At 37.1% G+C, this 18261-nt stretch overlaps 1 protein-coding gene across 1 annotated transcript in view; it reads left to right on the top strand.

The window, feature by feature from the left end:
- The first annotated feature begins 1942 nt into the window (after positions 1–1942).
- EML1 (EMAP like 1) overlaps positions 1943–18261 on the top strand; it is a 56277-nt gene continuing 39958 nt past the window's right edge. The window contains exons 1-4 of the mRNA XM_029087310.1: positions 1943–2099; positions 7531–7663; positions 13181–13228; positions 16562–16696. Coding sequence (XP_028943143.1) covers positions 1943–2099; positions 7531–7663; positions 13181–13228; positions 16562–16696 — 473 coding nt within the window. The remainder of the gene's footprint in view (positions 2100–7530; positions 7664–13180; positions 13229–16561; positions 16697–18261) is intronic.

Here is an 18261-nt window from a genome sequence, read left to right as displayed (position 1 = left end):
TCTGCAGGCAGCTCATACTGCTGCCAGCATGGCTGCTAATCGGAGTTTGGGGATTAATTACCTGTAACAGCTGCAGGACAGAGTCCTTTGCTGAGCAGAAGTCTGATTAGGCCAAAGTTTGTAAAGCTTTGTCATGGAGAAAAGTTTTTCAGCTTTTTTCAGGAACTTGAGTTTTGGTTTAGTTTGTTCAGAACTGAGTACTTAGATTAGCCACTATGTTCAGCCTAATATTATGCTAATGTTGGACTTTTAAATATGCTCTGAAAATCCTGTAACAGAGTTAACAAGCAATTTAAACTATATTAGCCTGTAGCTATTTATGGACTGTCAATATTGTTATAGTCTTTGTTTCTGAGTTGTCTCTAATTCAGCTTTTGGTAACTGCAGATAGCTGTTGGGGGTGGGAACAGTAAGGAAGCCAAAACGCAGCTTATGAACAGATTTCAAAAACAATTTGTATTGAGGTTTGGAGATTAATAGATTTTTTTTTTTTTTAATTTTAATTTTAAATGCAATTTTTCCCCAGACCCTTCTGATTAAAAGTTTGTATGTATTAAAAATGCTTTTAAATGCACTCAGAAGCTGTTGTTTTCCTGTTTGAAACACTTTGTTTTAAAATTCAGCACTAGTTATTATTATGCACAAGCCATTTAACTTTCATTTTATGCCCTTGTACAAAAGAACTGGAAAACTCCAGTTTGGAATCGGGGAGAATTAAATACAAAAGAAATTAAAACAAATACCAGCTTCTTCCCAAAGAGAGATTTGCTTTAATAGAAGAAATATGTGCTGTGGACTGGTGTTAGGAATAAGGGAGAAGTCAATTATGATTGGAGATAGTAGCATAAATACCCATTTTTGCTAAAGTATAACTTACTGAATCTTCAAATGAAAGCTATAATCCAATCATTACTTGACTAACTTTACTTAAAGTGATCCAGTAATTTAATACCCAACTTTCTTTTTAGGTTTCAAATCCACCTAGTTAAATAAAACCTTGCAATTCTCCTTAAAAACGACACATATTTTTTTCCCCTAATAGGCACTGACTTTGACATTTTTGGCATTCCTTTTGTCTTCCTTTCTTCTTCTTTTTCCTAATTTAATATTGTAAGAAATTACAGTGTTTCTATGTGATAGGAACTAGAGTGGAACGAAAGTGCTCATTTAGGAAAAATATTCTTATTCCTGGTTTTGAGTGGAAAGAATGTGCAGTCCTCATCGGGGAGCTGCAGACCTTAAGCTTCTGTGGGTTATTTCCAAATAATGGGTGAATTGTATGCAAAGTAATGACCCTTTTAAGAATTTGCAGGCTAAGAGTACAATTTCTGAGTAATTCTGAATTTATTTAATGTTTCTATTTCAGTCAGAGGGAATGTTCCCATAAAGCTGCTGGTATAAATTAGGAGTTAGCAGATGGGGTTAATATCTGTTCTCCAGTCTGTGGACAGTAACTTGAAAAAGTGCAAGCCTGTCTGTTGCTTGTATATGTCTAATGTATACATTCCGTCACATATGTGAGAAGGAAAAATCTGGAAGGATGTGTAGCATATCAGAAAATACAGCTCTGTATCTGAATGCTTGCTGATGCCAAAAAGGTGTGTGGAGCAGAGCAGTGAAGGGTGATAGTTGATCACTCCAGTTCATACATGTAGATAATTGATAGTGGGGCCCAGTTAACATGAAGTAGCCCTGAAGCCAACCTCGTTACCACATCTTACTTAAGTATTTGGCTTGCTTATTTATTTATTTGTTTGTTTTATCTCCATCTCTTCCTTCTGATCAGTTAAACTTTCTTCCTCAAGAGGTCATCAGGTCTGAGATAACCCTTGTTTTTACCTGCAGCCAGTTACATGAGGTATTCCTTGATGGTTATACATTGTTGATGAAGCATCTTTTTTTGGTCTTTAACTTAGATGACAGTGCCTCTGCTGCAAGCAGTATGGAGGTAACGGATCGCATTGCCTCTCTGGAACAACGTGTCCAGATGCAGGAAGATGACATCCAGCTGCTTAAATCTGCCCTTGCTGATGTGGTTCGACGCTTGAATATTACAGAGGAACAGCAGGCCATGCAGAACAAGAAAGGACCTACCAAAGGTTTGTATTTCAGATATATCTAAAACAGGTAGTGCAATTCAATGAGCAGTTTATATTTGTTAAAACAGGTTATTCTTTAGATCTTTGAAATGCTCAAAATGAACAAATCAAACTAAAGAAAAAAAATTCTGAAATTTAACCTGTTAAAGGGAACACATAAAAATCCAAGTGGTTAAATCTGTGAGCATTCTGAAGTTCCATGACCCAGCAAAACATTTCCATTGTTATTGCTGCTTAATCCACTCCCTACATTTAACCGTGGCTACTACTTCCTGACTTTTGATCAAGGTAATTTTATAAACTCTTTGGCGAGTGTATCATCTTCTGGTAATGAAACTCCTAAGGGGTTTTTGATCAAAAACATTAATTAAATCTAAGTAAAATGTAATTTTAATTTAATTTAAAATGTCTTAAGTGTCTTTGGCTGGTGCAGGCATAGCCAAAGACATAGCTCTGAGCTAGAGCAGAGATGACATGACCAAGGAGGTGGTGCAACACCAGTTTTGGGTACAATTAAAGGTGGAGCTGCGGTTGGTGCCTGACCCCTTTCCAGTGGAGCAGACCCAGAGCCAGTGAGCTGGCAGGGGTGGCAGATGTTGCCACTCAGCAGCAAGCTGTGCTGTGCCCATGTGCTGCAGCGTGCTCTCTCCTGGATCCTGCTCTGCAAGAATGGGTTTGTCTGTATACAAGTGAGAAAAGCTGAAGCAGAACATCTAGCACAGTAGTAAAGGTTTTTTAGAAGACAACCGGTGTGATTTGCTGTAGTCTGTGGGGCTGCAAAAGCCTGGGGGGCTCCTGTCTGCAGCTCAGCAGAAATGCATGAGGTATTTTTGGGTAGTCTTAGGAGTAAGAGTGGTGGCAACCTAGACATGGAAATAAAGTATGGCTGAATTCACAGGCTCTCTGTTGTCTAAATTAAGAAATTGTTTCTTTTAGGGTCCTGATATGTATTAATATAAATTAAAAACTTAATTCACATTGGAAGTATGATATGTAATTATGGATTCATAATTTTCTCAGATGGAAATTAGGACTTCCTTTCATCTCAGTGATGTATTTGTGACTTTGACAGATAACTTTTAGGCATTGATTTAACAGAATAGGTAAGGAACTACTTAATTAATTTGCTGAACTGAGACGTTGTGTTTATTATAATGTTTTGTGTCTGGAGACAAGGAAAGGAGAAAGGGGCAGAATTACAGAGCCAGATTAGTTGATTATATATCCTGATACTTCTTGGACAGAATATGCAGTAAATGTATGATCTCGTTTTCCTGTTCTCTTACATTTCTGTTGTATTCTTCTTATTTTGTCTTTGTCTGTTTGATTGCAAAAAATCAAAAATCAGATAAGTTAAGTGTTACTAAGAGAGCCTCCACTGTGATAAGATGTTCCACCAAGTCCGGTTGTACAATGGATTAGGAGGCTTTATGTTGCCTGTAAAATAGATACTATCTGATGTGTAGAGGAAATAAAGTCTAGTAATTATTACTGAGTTGTAACCAAATCAGTTCTTCTTGTCTGCTGGCTTTACTTAGCAAAGTACAGACCAAATTTTTATGGGTTCTGTGAGCAGAGTTGAACTGTAAATCAGGAGATGTGTTCTTGATCATGGCAGATCATTAAAGCCATAGTTCAATGTACATTGAAGAAAAGCCACTGTAAGTCTGTCCTTCTGCCTTCTATGTCTGTTTTTTGGTTGTTTGGGTTTTTTTTTTGTTTGGTTGGGGTTTTGAATGTGTCTATGGCATGGATGCTTCTTAATATGTGTGTGGAATGATAGCGTAAGAAGTTTTACTGTGATCATGCAAATGGAGGACTACAAAGCCAATTGCTCATCCATTACAAATTACTGAAATGAGTCCCGGTAATTGCCAACTAAATTCAACTAATTTCTGGAAATAATTGCTACTGTAGCAATTTATGTAAAGAACTTTTAATTTTACTATGTATCAGTTGTATCATTAGTGTATGGTCAGCCTTATTAAACCTATTCTGTAACACAAAGGTAATCTGAGGTATCCCGATCGTTTGTCAGATACGATCCATGTCACATGACAGCCTGTTTTGCCTGTAGTAGGCACAACTACATTATAACAGATTGCAAGCAGATATTTGGCATAAGACTGAGCTGAATTTCAGCATTGGAAAAGCACTATGGAGCCTCCTGACGGAGACTGTTAGGAGAGGGGGTTTGCTTGGACATGGGTGAAACTGGAGCAGCAGCTTCTCATGTTTTGCCACTTGGGCTGCCTGGGACTTGATCCGTTTTCTTTCCATTGATTGTTTAATGACTAATTCTACATTTAGAATTGTAAAAAGTGGAATTTGAGCTCACAAAGTGTCACAAAAAATCTCATCCATGCAAACTTGGCTTTGAAGCATATAGTATGCTGCTTCTTTCATTTGATCTGTAGATGAAGTAGGTTAGGATTAAAAGCACATGTATGTTGGGGGCAGGTTCGTGCCTTTGGAAAACAGGATCCCCGTGTACATTGTTTAAAGTCTGGAACAAGAAGCTTCATGAGACAGAAGACAATGTTTTCTGAGTACTTCAGATTTAAAATTGGTGTAAACATTTCAAGTTTCAGGCTTTCAACCTGTAATGGAAAAAAGCTTGAGCTTGTTTTCAGTCTTTGTGTGTGAGTGTGCTTGTTCTAGGCTTGAGGTAGGCAGTTTAAAAGCAGTGTTCATCACAGACAGTGAGCTGCTCATTCTGTCCATTTGTGGAGCTCCTTCACTAAATGGTGTTTTGGGTTTTTGTGTGGGTCTCTACCCACCTTCCTTATTTAATTCAACTACTTGGTGGAGTTCAGTATGGCTTCCTGCCTTTGTTTTACTTCTGTTTGTTGTTCTTTCCTCTTGCAATTACTGGTTTGTTTGTAAACTTAACAGCCCTATTAATCCATAGATCAGAGTATGATTAAAAAAGCTGCGGCTGAGGCTGATAAACATGTCAGTCCTGCTACCACAGGTAAGACCTTGAAACCCAAAATAAACGTTACTGACAAAGCAATAATACCAATGTGTTTGAGTTACTGACTTCTAACAGCAATGATGTTTGGGGTTGTCTGATTGTTATGTCAGTTACCACTGGTGTGAAATAGCTGTTGTAAATAAAAGTAAATAGGTCCAGAGTAAATAGTGGATTAATTGAATAATGTATAGTTTTTCTGTGTGTCACATAAGAGTTTTGTGGTGTTGCTTTCTATCCTAGCTGGCCATGGGGCTAGATCTTTACATCTCCAGCTTCAGAAGTGTGTGTTCTGGATGGCATTGGATTTGAAATAAAACCTCTGTTAAAGGTTGCAGGGTTTATTCCTGGCTGCTGCTAGTTTTGATTTCATAAGATTAGGAGAGTAAACAGACTCCAGATACTTTTAAGAGGTATTTTTTATATAATTATAAAGAAGGAAAATATTTAAATAATTTGTTAATTTAACTTTAATTGCTGTTCTAATTTGCGATCTCAAAGCTTCATTAAAGTTTTGTGAGCTACAGAAATCTTGTCAGGAAACAAACCTACAGCTGCTCAACTGTAGCTATCTGTGCTTCTGTAATATGCAGTAGAATCAGTTTTATACATACAGATTAATTACGGCATTGCAGCACTCGGTCCGGAAACAAGCAGTAAAGCATCCAGCACGAAACTGTAGAAGGAATTTAATCTGAAGAATGAATACTGTAGAAGCAAATATGATCATGATATCTGAATGCCTTAATTAAAAAAAAAAAAAAAGTAGAAGAATGAGAAGCCAAAGTACAGTAAGTTTTAGGTGTTTCGTATAAGTTGTAAAGACAGCATAAGTCTGTTAAAATGGATCATGGAAGCCAGGGCTGGAAGGCACCATGAATTCATTTAAGTCTTGTTTAGCCTTTCCTTAAAGCTTTCTGTAAAATCAGAGAGCCCTTGTTCTTCCTGTCCTTGGTAAAAACGATAGGGTCTCATCCTATCAGTCTCCTGCAGTTACAGATCTGGGATCCTCAGTGACCATGGGGAAGGTTTTTTTTTTCTCTTTGTTGAGTTGTTTTCATGTCATCTTTCTGTCTTCTGAACCCAATAAGCTGCATTCCTTCAATATTTCCTTATGGGTTGTTTTCTAAATTTCTCCCCTCTGAACAAATAAATGATGAATACATAACAAGCAAGTTTGTATTTTAACAAAGTTTCAAGACCAACTTCCTCTTTAAAACTTGCATTCCCGAGTAGACTGTATTTACAGATCTAATCTTCTCAAGGCACAGGCTTTCACATTTATCTTCTGTTGTTCAATATATGAAAAATTCAGGTGAGCAAGTCAATAAATGCTTCCCATCAGTGCTACAGTAACATGTTATAATATAACCTAGGACTGTATACAATTGTTCATTTTTAGATTTTATTTTTTTTTAATTTTTGCTTTTTAGATTATTTATCCTCAGCAGTCTTTTATCAAAGAACATTTTGGAGATATTCTCTCTGCTCTGCTTTCCCAAGTTCAGTGAAATTTATCTGGTGTTTCTTAAGTGCCTTTGACTACTGCCTTCTCTTGGATGTTGTTTCTCTGAACCCAGAGACTTTTGTCATCTCTACAAAGCCACTTGTGATATGAAGTTCTGTCAAATCGCAAGTGACATTCACAGCTTTCTTCCCTGCTGTAAGGAGCACTAGTCATGTTTGGGTCTGTGTTTCAGGGCATGCTCCACTGTAGTTCTCATGTTTGTACTCATTGCGTGCAGTTTTAACCACTGTTTTTGCAACTAATTTCTAACGGACTTGAATGGAACTTTTCCATTATTCTGACATTAATTACAGGTATGGCATAGATCACTTTTTGAGCCAACGTTTGATCAGAAGAAGATAGGTAGATAATGTCAGCTCATGAAGTCCACTGTTTTGCTGATTGCAATTGCTTTTTCCGACTAAAGGATAAAATGCCTTTTTTTCAAATATAAGCCCACATGCTTTAAAATAAGAGGGTTTTTTGGGGGGAATAATGACTTCTTAACAGATCATTTGGTTCTGGAAAACCTGCAAGAATATTGAGGGGTAAAGAGAAAGTTTCTGGGATGGCATCTTGTCTTCATTTCTAGCACTCCTCTGAATGCTGTTCAAGTGGGCAAGAGAGCAGGACTGGTTTGGGTGGCAGTGACTACCTTTGCACTTGTCAGTAACTGCCTTGAAGTAGGACAAAGTTTTACAGGTGAGGCAGGTTATAGAATTATGTGCTTAAGCCATATGCAGATGATTGGCTTGATATGATTATAAATGAAAAAAAAAAATCCTTCTTATTATTTAACAAGGGATTTCCCTCATCTGTAGTGAATTTGTCAACAGTGAAATAAAATGGCATACTACACAGATATTTTTAAATATTATAATGTTGTTTCCTGGGAGGGGAAAAAAAAAAAAAGAAAATTAAAACAATGATTCCATCTTCTTGTTTTACAGCAAGACCGCTGGTACAAACCCTGCCTTTAAGGACTACTGTTAATAATGGAACTGTGTTACCAAAGAAACCAAGTGGCTCTTTACCTTCCCCGTCAGGAACCAGAAAGGAGACTGTGTCACCAGCAGCAAAAAGGTATGCATCTATTAGAAACCTTGTAATTGCAAAATTAAAAACATAGTATGTCTCCTCTTTCAAGCTTCTAGATACATAGTTTTTCTTACTTGCAAAGCAACGGTCTAAATATTTAGTTCAGAAAGAAATGGAGAGATGGATTTCATTCTAAGCAGCTTTAGACTTAGTCGGTCTAATTAGAATTAAGGTTATTAACATGAATATTGAAAGAATGCACAGTGCTTGGTCTAGTGGTTTGTGTTATTTTCTTTCTACTACAGTCTAGCATTTCTACTGTGCTGTTGCACAACGTGAGATGAAAAGTATGCAAGAATTCTTTTAATAGCTAGTAGAAAATAGAGAGTCTGTAGAGAAACTGTGCTATCGTTACATATCAGGATGTTACCTTTGGTGATTTTCTCTCACTAAAAATTATCAAAAAATTGTATATGCAATGTTAGAAGCATCTCAGGAGGAAGGAAATTCTATGCCTAGCACATATTTATGCAAATGGAAACATCCATCTGTAGATATCTTGCTATTAGCATGTATTTAAGTCCTTTTAAAAATTACTGCTCTATCTCAATTTGCTTTGCGTGTGTGTGTAGTTGTTTTTAAGTGGTCTACATGTTTTATACATCCAGGTTACAAGGAATGCAGTGGATGGGGTGCAGCAAGTTCAAGTAACATGTGACAGTTATTGTGGTGCTTATCTGCTGTGTGGTTTGCATGCAAAAGATAATAGTGTGGGGTGGTTTTTTTTTTTACATTTCTTTTGTTGTGTGTCATCCTCAGCTTTTTGTAGTGATGATGCTGTCAACTCTGAGGAGGGCAAGATGTGAAGATGAGAGCATTTACCTGCTAAGATCTGAGGTCTTATTTGTAAAGAGATTTTTTTCCTTAAAGAGGAGATGGTGGCTAAGGATATACCCCTCTCTGTTACTTTGTTGAAAGGGACTGATTTTTCCAGGGAACTCCAGGTTTTGTTATTGTAGAGAAAAGAGAAGCTATGTTGTGCACAATTAAAATTGGAAAATACTGTATTTGTTTGTGTCACTCAAATAAACTCCTGTGAGCTTCTGTGAACTGAAGCTCACTGCAGCTGCAGGTTTTGGCAGGTTTGCCTGAATCAGCCCTTAAAATAAGAAGAGGTAAGCAAATACTGTATAATCTGTTCCACTGTCAGAATTATGTTACCAGAATTTTGAAAATGGGTGAAAGAACCCGTCTTTTAAAAAAGAAAATTTATCAGTGTTTAAAAAAAGAGTACTGTTTTGTATATACTGAGTTTTTAAAGAAATGTTGTTCTTTACATATTATTTTTTTATAATTCTCACAATTTCATTCTCACTACTAAAGTTTCGGGTAGTAATTAAGAAACACATGAGAGAGCACAGGCCTTGGTGCACTTCACTTGTGTACAGAGGGTGTGATTCCTGAGTCTCTACACTCAATCTCTAAGGTTCAGTGTAGGACCTTCTGCCCCAGAGCAGGGTGGGTCAAGACCACACTCGTGCTTCCTCTATTCTGAGAGCCCTTTGTGTAATTCAGGCCATCCACCAGGTATTGCCCACAGCCTGTAGGCATTACGCTGGCTCAGGATCCCTGTAGATAAATGACGCCCTGCAGCCCATCCACCTGGCCCATCTCCAGTCTGGTTGCCCTGAGTGCCAGTGGGAAAGTCCTTAGGAAGTGTTTTTGAACTGTCTTGATTCCTGTATGAGAAAGTCTTCCACAGGATAAGGATTTAATGTCCTTTTGTTATGCTTTATTCCTTCTCTTTGCTGAAGAGTCTTGACTGAAGGTGCTTTAAATATGCAATATGAAAATGTATATTCAGTTTTGGAAAAGAAAAAATATGCATGGGCAGTTTTGCCAAAATAGATGGACACTTATAAAGAGTGCTTAGGAGAGCGAGGTTATTCCGTGTCCTAAAAAGGGCAACTCTAAGTCCAGGTGCTGTGAAATTCCATTCCATTCAAATGCTCTGAAATTCTGTATTGATTGTATTTAATATGCAAATTTTATTTTTTGTTAAATTATATTTCTATGCCTTGTCTATAAAAAAACCTTCAAAATACGAAGAGTGTGGAACGGTAAGGACCTCACCAGTGAATTACTGTACAAAACTTTTTTTGGTAAATTAGTCTCTACTTTTAATAACTTTTGATAATGAGTCTTAAAATAACTGCTGAGACTTCATGAGTAGCTTACTAGCAAATAGTCAAGTAGATGAATTCATTATGAACTCATTAATATGAATTCATACTTTGTATTTATAATGACCCCTTTTACATTCAGGAACTGTATATGTGTTTGCATAAAAAAGTAATGGAAATATAGCAACAAGATCAAATGGCTTTAATTTTTTTAAGGGGTGGGAATTGTTTATTTGTGTTGAGAAGCTTCACTCAGTGTTGAACAGTTTACAGATGGTGTGAAATTTTTAATAATTTTTTTGGTTTTGATTTTTCTCATGGTTTTATACGGCTCTTTTCATATAAACTAATTCTGAAACCGCTACTACTTTGTAGCCTAGGTATTCTTCAGTCCAAAAGATGGCAATTTGGCATAGCAGCTCTAAACAGAATTAAGTGTTAGTTTCAGCTCAGACACTTTTAATACTTTTCCTATACAATATAGGTGCAAAACTGAAAAATCTGAATTTTTTTCAAAATGTGAAAAAGTAAAATTTCAAAAGTGAAAGAAAAGTTAAAAAAAAAAGTATTTTTTTCTGAGTCTTCATTTAAACCTTTGGTCTGTTGTTGTGAATTACAAATATCTGCTAGGATATTTATAATCTTCAATTCTTTTCTTACCTATGACCTTATCTTCGAAAGAGATAAACATCCAGGTTAATCGAGTCCCTCACAGGTGTTTTACTGAACACAGTTATGAAAAGGTGGATAACAAATAAATAACTTCTGATTCCTCCATTCCCTGCTGCTTTCACAATTTAGGTTGGGAAGTGTACGGTACCCAATTGAAATGACGTCAGCCTGTCCCTTGAAACAGTGTGTCATGTGTATTTATATAAATACATGGAAATAACCTCCGTGGGGACCAAGTGTGCATCCCTGAATTCCACTGCTTAGAAACAGATGTACTTATTGATGTGTCTGCAGACACAACCTCGTTTCATGCGCTAGCCGTGTTTACATGTGTTGGTTAACTCATTGGAACCCTCAGGTCGGTACACTGCTTACCCGCCTTTCTGGATTACCAAGGAGATGTGGTTCAGAGTTCACTACATTTTCTGATTTCCCATTTGATATTTGAAATGGAAATGACTTCTTCTGGCAGGAATATAAAACTGGAGGTAATAAAAAAGGCTCAAGGCTGAAAGGGTGGAACTAGCAGGCTTTTATTTGAGTTCTGCCACATATTATCTCAATGACCTTATGCAAATCATTTAACCTCTATGCATATTGGTTTTCCATATGTAAAGCGTGTATCTCTGGATATCAGTAGGTTGTTATAAGGCCTAATGTGATAATTAGATCCAGATCTTGCAAAGTGTTCAGTAACCTCGACTGACTCTGACTTCAGTTAGAATTGAGGGCACCAAACACCCTTTCGGCATTCAGATCTCATAGTCAACACCCAATTATCCAAGTTAAGGAAGGGATGAAATAAATTGAATAGAACAAAAGCACAAATACAAAACATAGGTCAATCGGATTATAAAAGTATATGGTAATAACACAATGCATGATGGTCAGCCTGGTGATACTGGGGCCAAACGTTCTGGTCCAGCACCAACAGGCGCTGCCGTGCTCAGGCGATGGGGTGCCATGCGAACACAGCTGGGCACCTTCCAGCTGCACGCCAGCTAATGCAGAGCTGAGGTGATTTTGTGATGTGCTGGATAATCACCTGACACAAATAATCCAGAATTGCCTGACTGCTTCAGAGTCGTCTTCGCAAAAAGCCTTTGCTCAGAGGGTTTGGTTTGAGAATTAATATATTTACTACTTTTATGCCGTAGAAGTGTAGAAGTTATTTCAAGTACCGTCTTTTTGAACACTGACATTTTTTTTTATTCTGAACGTTGTGCATGGAATAATTATTTGAAATTTTCTTTCGGAATAATGTGAGTTTAGTGAATTGTGAGCAGAACTTTCCCTTCCCCCTGCTCTCTTCCTTTCAGATGTAATGTGGCTTGAAGTTCCCTGCTTAACACTAAATTTGTCTTTGGAATTTGGCCAGTGCATAGTAGCAATGTTTTGTGTTCCTTATTAAAATCTAGAGGTTGGTGACTCATCTGGGATAGCTTTGTTTCCAAGAGTTGAGGGAGAAGAAAAAAAAAAAAAAAGAAGTCAGGGAGGAGAATGCAGACAGTACCTTTCCCAGCAGGGATGCTGCTGCAGGCTGCAGGCTAGTCCATACTTTGCCTTTCAAAAGGAGACAATCAGTCATTCTTTCTGCTCCAGCAGATTGTAAAGTATTACAATGGTGCAAAACTCTGACAATGGAGATCAAAAGGAAGAAGCTGGAACAAAGAAAACATAAAGAGCTTTGTTTGTAAGGAGAATAAAATACTTTAATATGATAAATTCCTGTTCTTCTCAACTCTAAACACATGGCCCCTAGGAAATTGTTCAGTCGCCTGGAATTAATGTTCTGTGTTCTGTTCTGGGGGCAGCGACAGTTTGTAACTGGCACACACACCAACTCTGTATCAAACCTTCAATTAAGTCTTCTGTGTAACACTTGCCTCTCAAAGAAAATGTTTTAAAATAAACTGAATATAAATTAAAAAGGAATTCTCTCTCCATTGAACTTTGAGTGGCAAAACTATTATGCCACTTCACTATATCTCTAACAATTAAAGTTATTAGTGCATTTTGCTCAAAGGCATGCTGAAATGAAAGTCATATATTATTCTTGAATTTATTCTAATTGATTTAAATGAGGGTCAGAAAGAGTGCTAGACAAGTTTCAAAATTCTATTAATATCATCAGTTACTGTCTGAGAGCATCGTGCAGTATTATAAAAATTATTTTTTAAAAGGCTTTTATTCCCCCCCCACCAAATTTTTATTATTAAAAATACATATTTTTTATTTTGGCCAGATTTGTTTACCACAGTTCAGTAATGCAACCATCTGAAATGTTCATGCTAAGCAGTGGTATATGTATGTATATCTGAGGATTTATTTTCTTGTCTTTATTTTTGCTTTTTTAATAGTCTTTGTCTTCCAGATGGATCATCTGTCTTGTTTCTTCAGATAGCCGTTTTGATTTTCTTTCTCTTTTTTTGAGTCGCTCTAGAGATGGTCAGTGTGTTGGAGCATTGCTGAAATGTTGTCATTCAAAGATACATTGGTGTTCTTAAATGTATGGTTTGAAATGATCAAACATCTAATGAGTCAATAAGCGCTGTGTTGTTTACTCTGCACGTGACTTCATATGTTGAAAGCATGCAGTTATGTCTTTTAATGTAAGTTTGCTTTACATGTCTTGTTTCCACATTTTACTGTCGCATTCACTTTTTATTCTGCTTTGTTTACGCACCTCTCAATCTGGATTAAGCAGGTCTGTGAATCTTCTCAATGCATGCAAACTGAAAAAGCCTGCTCTAAGGTGAGGGATTCTTAATAGCTTTGTGGTGTTGAAGCTCAGTTGTTTTTCCTTTCTGTTTTGGTTGAACCCATAGAAAGTGGCTATTTTAGTACAAGCATTAACATGATAGAACTGTAATTATTATTCCCATTTTTAACTTTTTCAGAAGTACATGTTTAAAACTTTCTTGCCACTGATAAATGCATTGCAAAACTTAGATAATAATGATTTCAGTTATGGTATCTACATTATCTCATGCTAACATAATTTTTTATTATAGAGGTGTTTTGTTAGCTTGTATTACTGTTTTAAACAAGTTAAAAATTGTGTTACCAAATGTTACATTTTTAAATAATTGAAAATGCTCTTCTTTCATATCACTAATGTGGAAGCCAAATTCTGGAATCCAGTTATACTCTTACAAACCTGTAAGTTAAATGAGTATATTCTATAATATTAAATTCATCCTCAGGTGACAGTGTATCTACTGTAGCTATGGATTTAATCACTTGTGTTCAATACTATAGCTACAAAATGTGCATATGCCAAAATTGAGTTAATATAATGGAATTACAGTCCTCTTTTCTAACCACGTGCTAATACTTCTCACTGGGCTTTTTTTGTTGATGCTGAAAGTTTAAAATAAAATTTGTCAGAGGATAGCATTGCTAATTAATGTAATGGGCATAAGCCAGAAGAGTTTAAAAGAACTTTGTTCCTGTGATAAAAGTAGTTTTTATACTGATATGAGACTTCATTATTCAGAAAAAAGATAGCATTACACTTTTAAGCTTTAGTCCCACCCATTCATTTTTTATCTACTAGTTCACTTTTTGAATGTTGATAGGTATAAAAATAAAACCCCAAGCAACATTAAAATTAGTTTAAAGTTGCTTCTGTAACTTACATTTTTTCTAACATTAGTATAATTTGGAGATTTCCTTAATTTGATTTCAATGTAGGCTGATATTGCCTCTTCTTCTCCTTTACCAGGAAAAGATGACAAAATAGAGATTTGATCCTGCAAAATGATGCAGAGAGGTTGTTTTTGCAAGTACTGTATATAAAGTAGCGGAAGGACTCATGCTAATGAAGATATTTTATGTGGAGTAAACATTCTCAGTATCAAGGCTTTATTTTTTAACTGGAGTAGCATTGAACTGGATGATGTTATGAGCTGCAGGAAGAACAGTCAAATGTTAACAGTGTGCTATTTAATTTACTAGAGGAGTTTTTTCATGCATTTGACATTGAGATGACTTGGACAATGTTAGGCTGGTGTAGGAGACACTTATTTCTGAAATTAAGACAAAATTAAATTATTTTTACTGCCTTTTCCCTTATCCTACAAATGTATTTTGTTCCGTGCCTGTGTATAACTTTGCATTCTGCTTACTCTCTTCCTTCGCTCTATCCACAGAAACAGTTTGGTTGTTTTTTGGTTTTTTGTTTTTTAATTTGAGCTTATTCATTTGAATTGGGCTTGTTTTTAATACAAAAACACAGCACTGAGCATCTGTTCTACCATTGCATGTTCCAGAAAGTTTTTTGTCAAGCTACCTGAGATGCATCTAAATATGCATCTGTGCTGCAGAGTTCCCCCTGGATGAGGCTTCCTTCCTTTCAGAAGGATGGTTGCTTTGCAGGAAGAGTCTGGTTCAGTTGTTCCCATTGTTTTTGTAACTGAGCCTCAGCTGAGGTGTTGAAACATTCCCCTCCGTGCTGGTAAAAAGACATGAGGGAGCAGGAGTATATTAAAAAAAAAAAAAAGAAAAAAGAAAAAAGAGAAATGTGTCAGTGGTGGTGTACAGTTGATAAGCTGAGTATTTTTTGACCAGACAAGAAAATGTGTCTCGTTTCCTTCAGTTATGAAGAGCCAATGCCTCTCTCTGACACCACACACAAAGTGGGACAGAGCCTGAGGAGCTGACTGAGATAACAGGGTAGGGATAGTTGTTAGGGGCTGATGGGGAGGTTTGGAATGGTCCTCAAGGATGCTTGAGATGAGCTTCAAACAGAGGCAGAGCATCCCTGGGGTTGTATGGAGGTCAAGGCGGGGCTGGCTGGGGATTGTAAAAGGGGCAACTGGGATGAGACTGAGCCTTGAAGGAGCAAGAGCAGAAAGAATGGAAGTTTTCACAGGGAGGGAGCTCGTAGTTGGGATTTGGGTAGAGGAATGTGAGTGTGAAAGCGATCATTGGTGACCATGGCTTCTGGGGTGAGAGAGCCACTGAATGTGGTCATTTAGTTATGGGAATATAAAGGAGATGTTTTTGTTCTGCTCTTATGAGGGGAGAAAACAGCCCAGGATGGGGGTGGGAGGAAATGAGACCCTGACACCGAGTCCTGTCGTTCAGCCACTGCCATGGGCGCAGTTCCTCCCTCGGTCCAGGTAACGCAGCCTGTGCCTCTCTGCTGCTCAGGGAGTGCACCAAAGTGAAAAGCATCACCCACCTCAGGGCCTTACCCTTAGCTGCTGCCTCTCCTGCTAAGAAGCACTGATTTAGAGAGAAGTGCTTTGGACTGACAAATAACCACAGTAATTTCTCTCCGATTAGATGTGAGCTCTGAGTGGGCTTCTCTTAACTTACGAAGTAGTACTTCTTGTGTTTTGGCTCACGTTTTTCCATCAGAGAGTTGGATGTCTAAGGGGTGCCATAAAGTTATACAAGAGCTCTCTGCTAGCTATCTTGGCAGGAAGAATGGTTGAAGAGTGAGAGAGTAAGGCAAGCTTTAAGCCTTTGAGAAATCCCCTGTCAGGAGATGTGGGGAGTCTAATCTATTCCTGCGTGTAAGTAGTAAGCATACAGTTTTGCCCAGCTAACAAAAAAATGCAAGCTACCTCACCATTAATTGCACTTTAGGGTATGTTAAAGCTAGCTTTGAACACAGAATAATGGATACTGAATGAAGGCACAAAGTTAGCTTGCTGGTGCTCAAATTTTGACCTACTTTTGGCATTCTCTATAGTCTGGCTGGAAGTGTCAGGTAATATGCCTTCTATTTAAATCTTTCACTTCTTTTTGAGAGAATCCAAAAGTCCAGAGTTGTGGAGTCGTAGTCAGAGATTTGAAATATGACCTGGAAAATAGATATAGCAACTTAATCTATGATATTGGCTTAGCTCATCTTCTATTTTACGATTAAGGAAAAAGCAGTACGTTTGTCTCTGTTGTACCAGGTACTCAGCAAAACTCTTATGTAGACTCTTTAACAAATCACGTTATGATTAAAAACAAAGTTCTAGTTATTTTTAGGGTCAGCATTCTACTTGATACTTTTCTCAAAAATATTTGTCATAGAGATGGGTGATTTTACAAGTGCCACTATAAAACTTGCTTCTTTTTTTATTAGCACTATTAAGAGAACCAGTTCAGCTGAGCGTGTGTCCCCAGGCGGTCGGAGGGAAAGCTATGGAGATTCCAAAGGAAGTCGCAACCGCACTGGATCCACCAGCAGTTCATCTAGTGGTAAAAAGAACAGTGAAAGGTAATATTTTCTAAATGTCCTTTCTCTGCCTTTCTCTGCCTACTGCCCTAATAATGAAATTAATTTCTTTAGTTAAAATAGCTTCTCTAGTTTAGCAAATATTGGGAGGGGTGTTTTGGTTTTGTTTTAAAGCTCCAGCAGTTGGAGAACAATGTATTTTAAACCAATTTGAATAAAACAGGTTTTCAAATTTAGATGAAATAATTTGTCTTATTTCCAAACCATAAACAACGTGAGAACGTTGAGTTGCTTGTAAGAGTTTGTAATTACTAAACATACATTTTCCATTATCTTAGTTGTTTCCCTTGATCTTCAAGTTCCTGACATGTACTTCAGTTCCCTGGCTGTGGTGCGTTGACCTCAGCTGGCAGCTCAGTACTGCACAGCCACTCACTCCTTCTCCCCCTGCAGGATGATGGAAGAGAGTACAAAAAGCAAAAGTGAGAAAACTCACAGGTCAAGATAAAGGCAGTTTAATAAATGAAGGAAAGAGGAAGAAAAAACAAAACATGTGGTGGAAAGGCAACCACTCACCACCTCCCACATGTCAACTGATGCCCAGCCAGTCTCTGAGCAATGAGTGCTTCACTCTGAGGGCCAGATTAATGTGAAGTGGAGGGAGAGGCTTACATGCAAATACTATCCAAAGAAGCAGAATGAGGTGTTGGCCAGTTCACTTCACCTGTCCTATTCCAGTTTCCCAAAAAGTGGTGGGAATGGTACTGTTCCACTGCCTCATAGATGATGTGACCACAGAAGCAGAATGCTAATAAAGATAACGTAATAACATAATTTACCTGCTCTTTGAGGGTATAGGAGTCACTGGGTTGCTCGTGAGCCGATGGTATGGCACAAAACATCCCTTCCTTTTTATCCCTTCAGCATCTTCACTTGATGTAAGGAGTGACTGAGGTTGCTGTGTACTAATGGACAGCCTAAATATGGGTGGTGACATTATTGATAGTTGTTTCCTGGCTTATGTTTTCAGCTATGAAGCAAGACAGCAAGTGTGCAAAGTTTATGAAACTTAAACTTTTATGAAACTTAGTGAATTATGAGAACAATGAAAAAATTAAGAATACTATCAGATAAAAGGTCATAAAATTGTAACCAAGGAAGATATAATTAAGTATTTACACAAACAAAAAATTTAGCCAGTGTAAAATCTTCTTGGTGTTGTGCATCTATGCATGTGAATGAGGTTTTTATAAGCTGACAGAATTCTACAGGATTGGGCCATCTGGAAATTTTATGTTATCTCAGCATATGATTTTTTTTTTCTGAAATTTTTTGTAAAATAATTATAAACAACAGTGAGCCTTTTGGGAATGTATTTGGAAGAGATGAGAATGCTGCAATGGTACTGAATATAAAACCACACTGAAAGTGGTTTTCATTTTGTTTACAAGATTTTTGTACTCCACTTTAAATTTCCTAAAAGATTGAAATGTAATTGCAAGGGAAAAAAAATACTATAGCAATTAACTCTTAAAGTAATCCCTAAATAAATGCTATTTTTGAGAAGAAAAACAATCCTTTATTGGATTAATTAGGAGCCATGTCTC

Source organism: Antrostomus carolinensis, unplaced genomic scaffold (assembly GCF_000700745.2).
Source record: "Antrostomus carolinensis isolate BGI_N321 unplaced genomic scaffold, ASM70074v2 scaffold17701, whole genome shotgun sequence".
Lineage (NCBI taxonomy): Eukaryota > Metazoa > Chordata > Aves > Caprimulgiformes > Caprimulgidae > Antrostomus > Antrostomus carolinensis.
The sequence above is the reverse complement of the archived record's forward strand: the minus strand, read 5'-3'. Positions and strand labels throughout refer to the sequence as shown.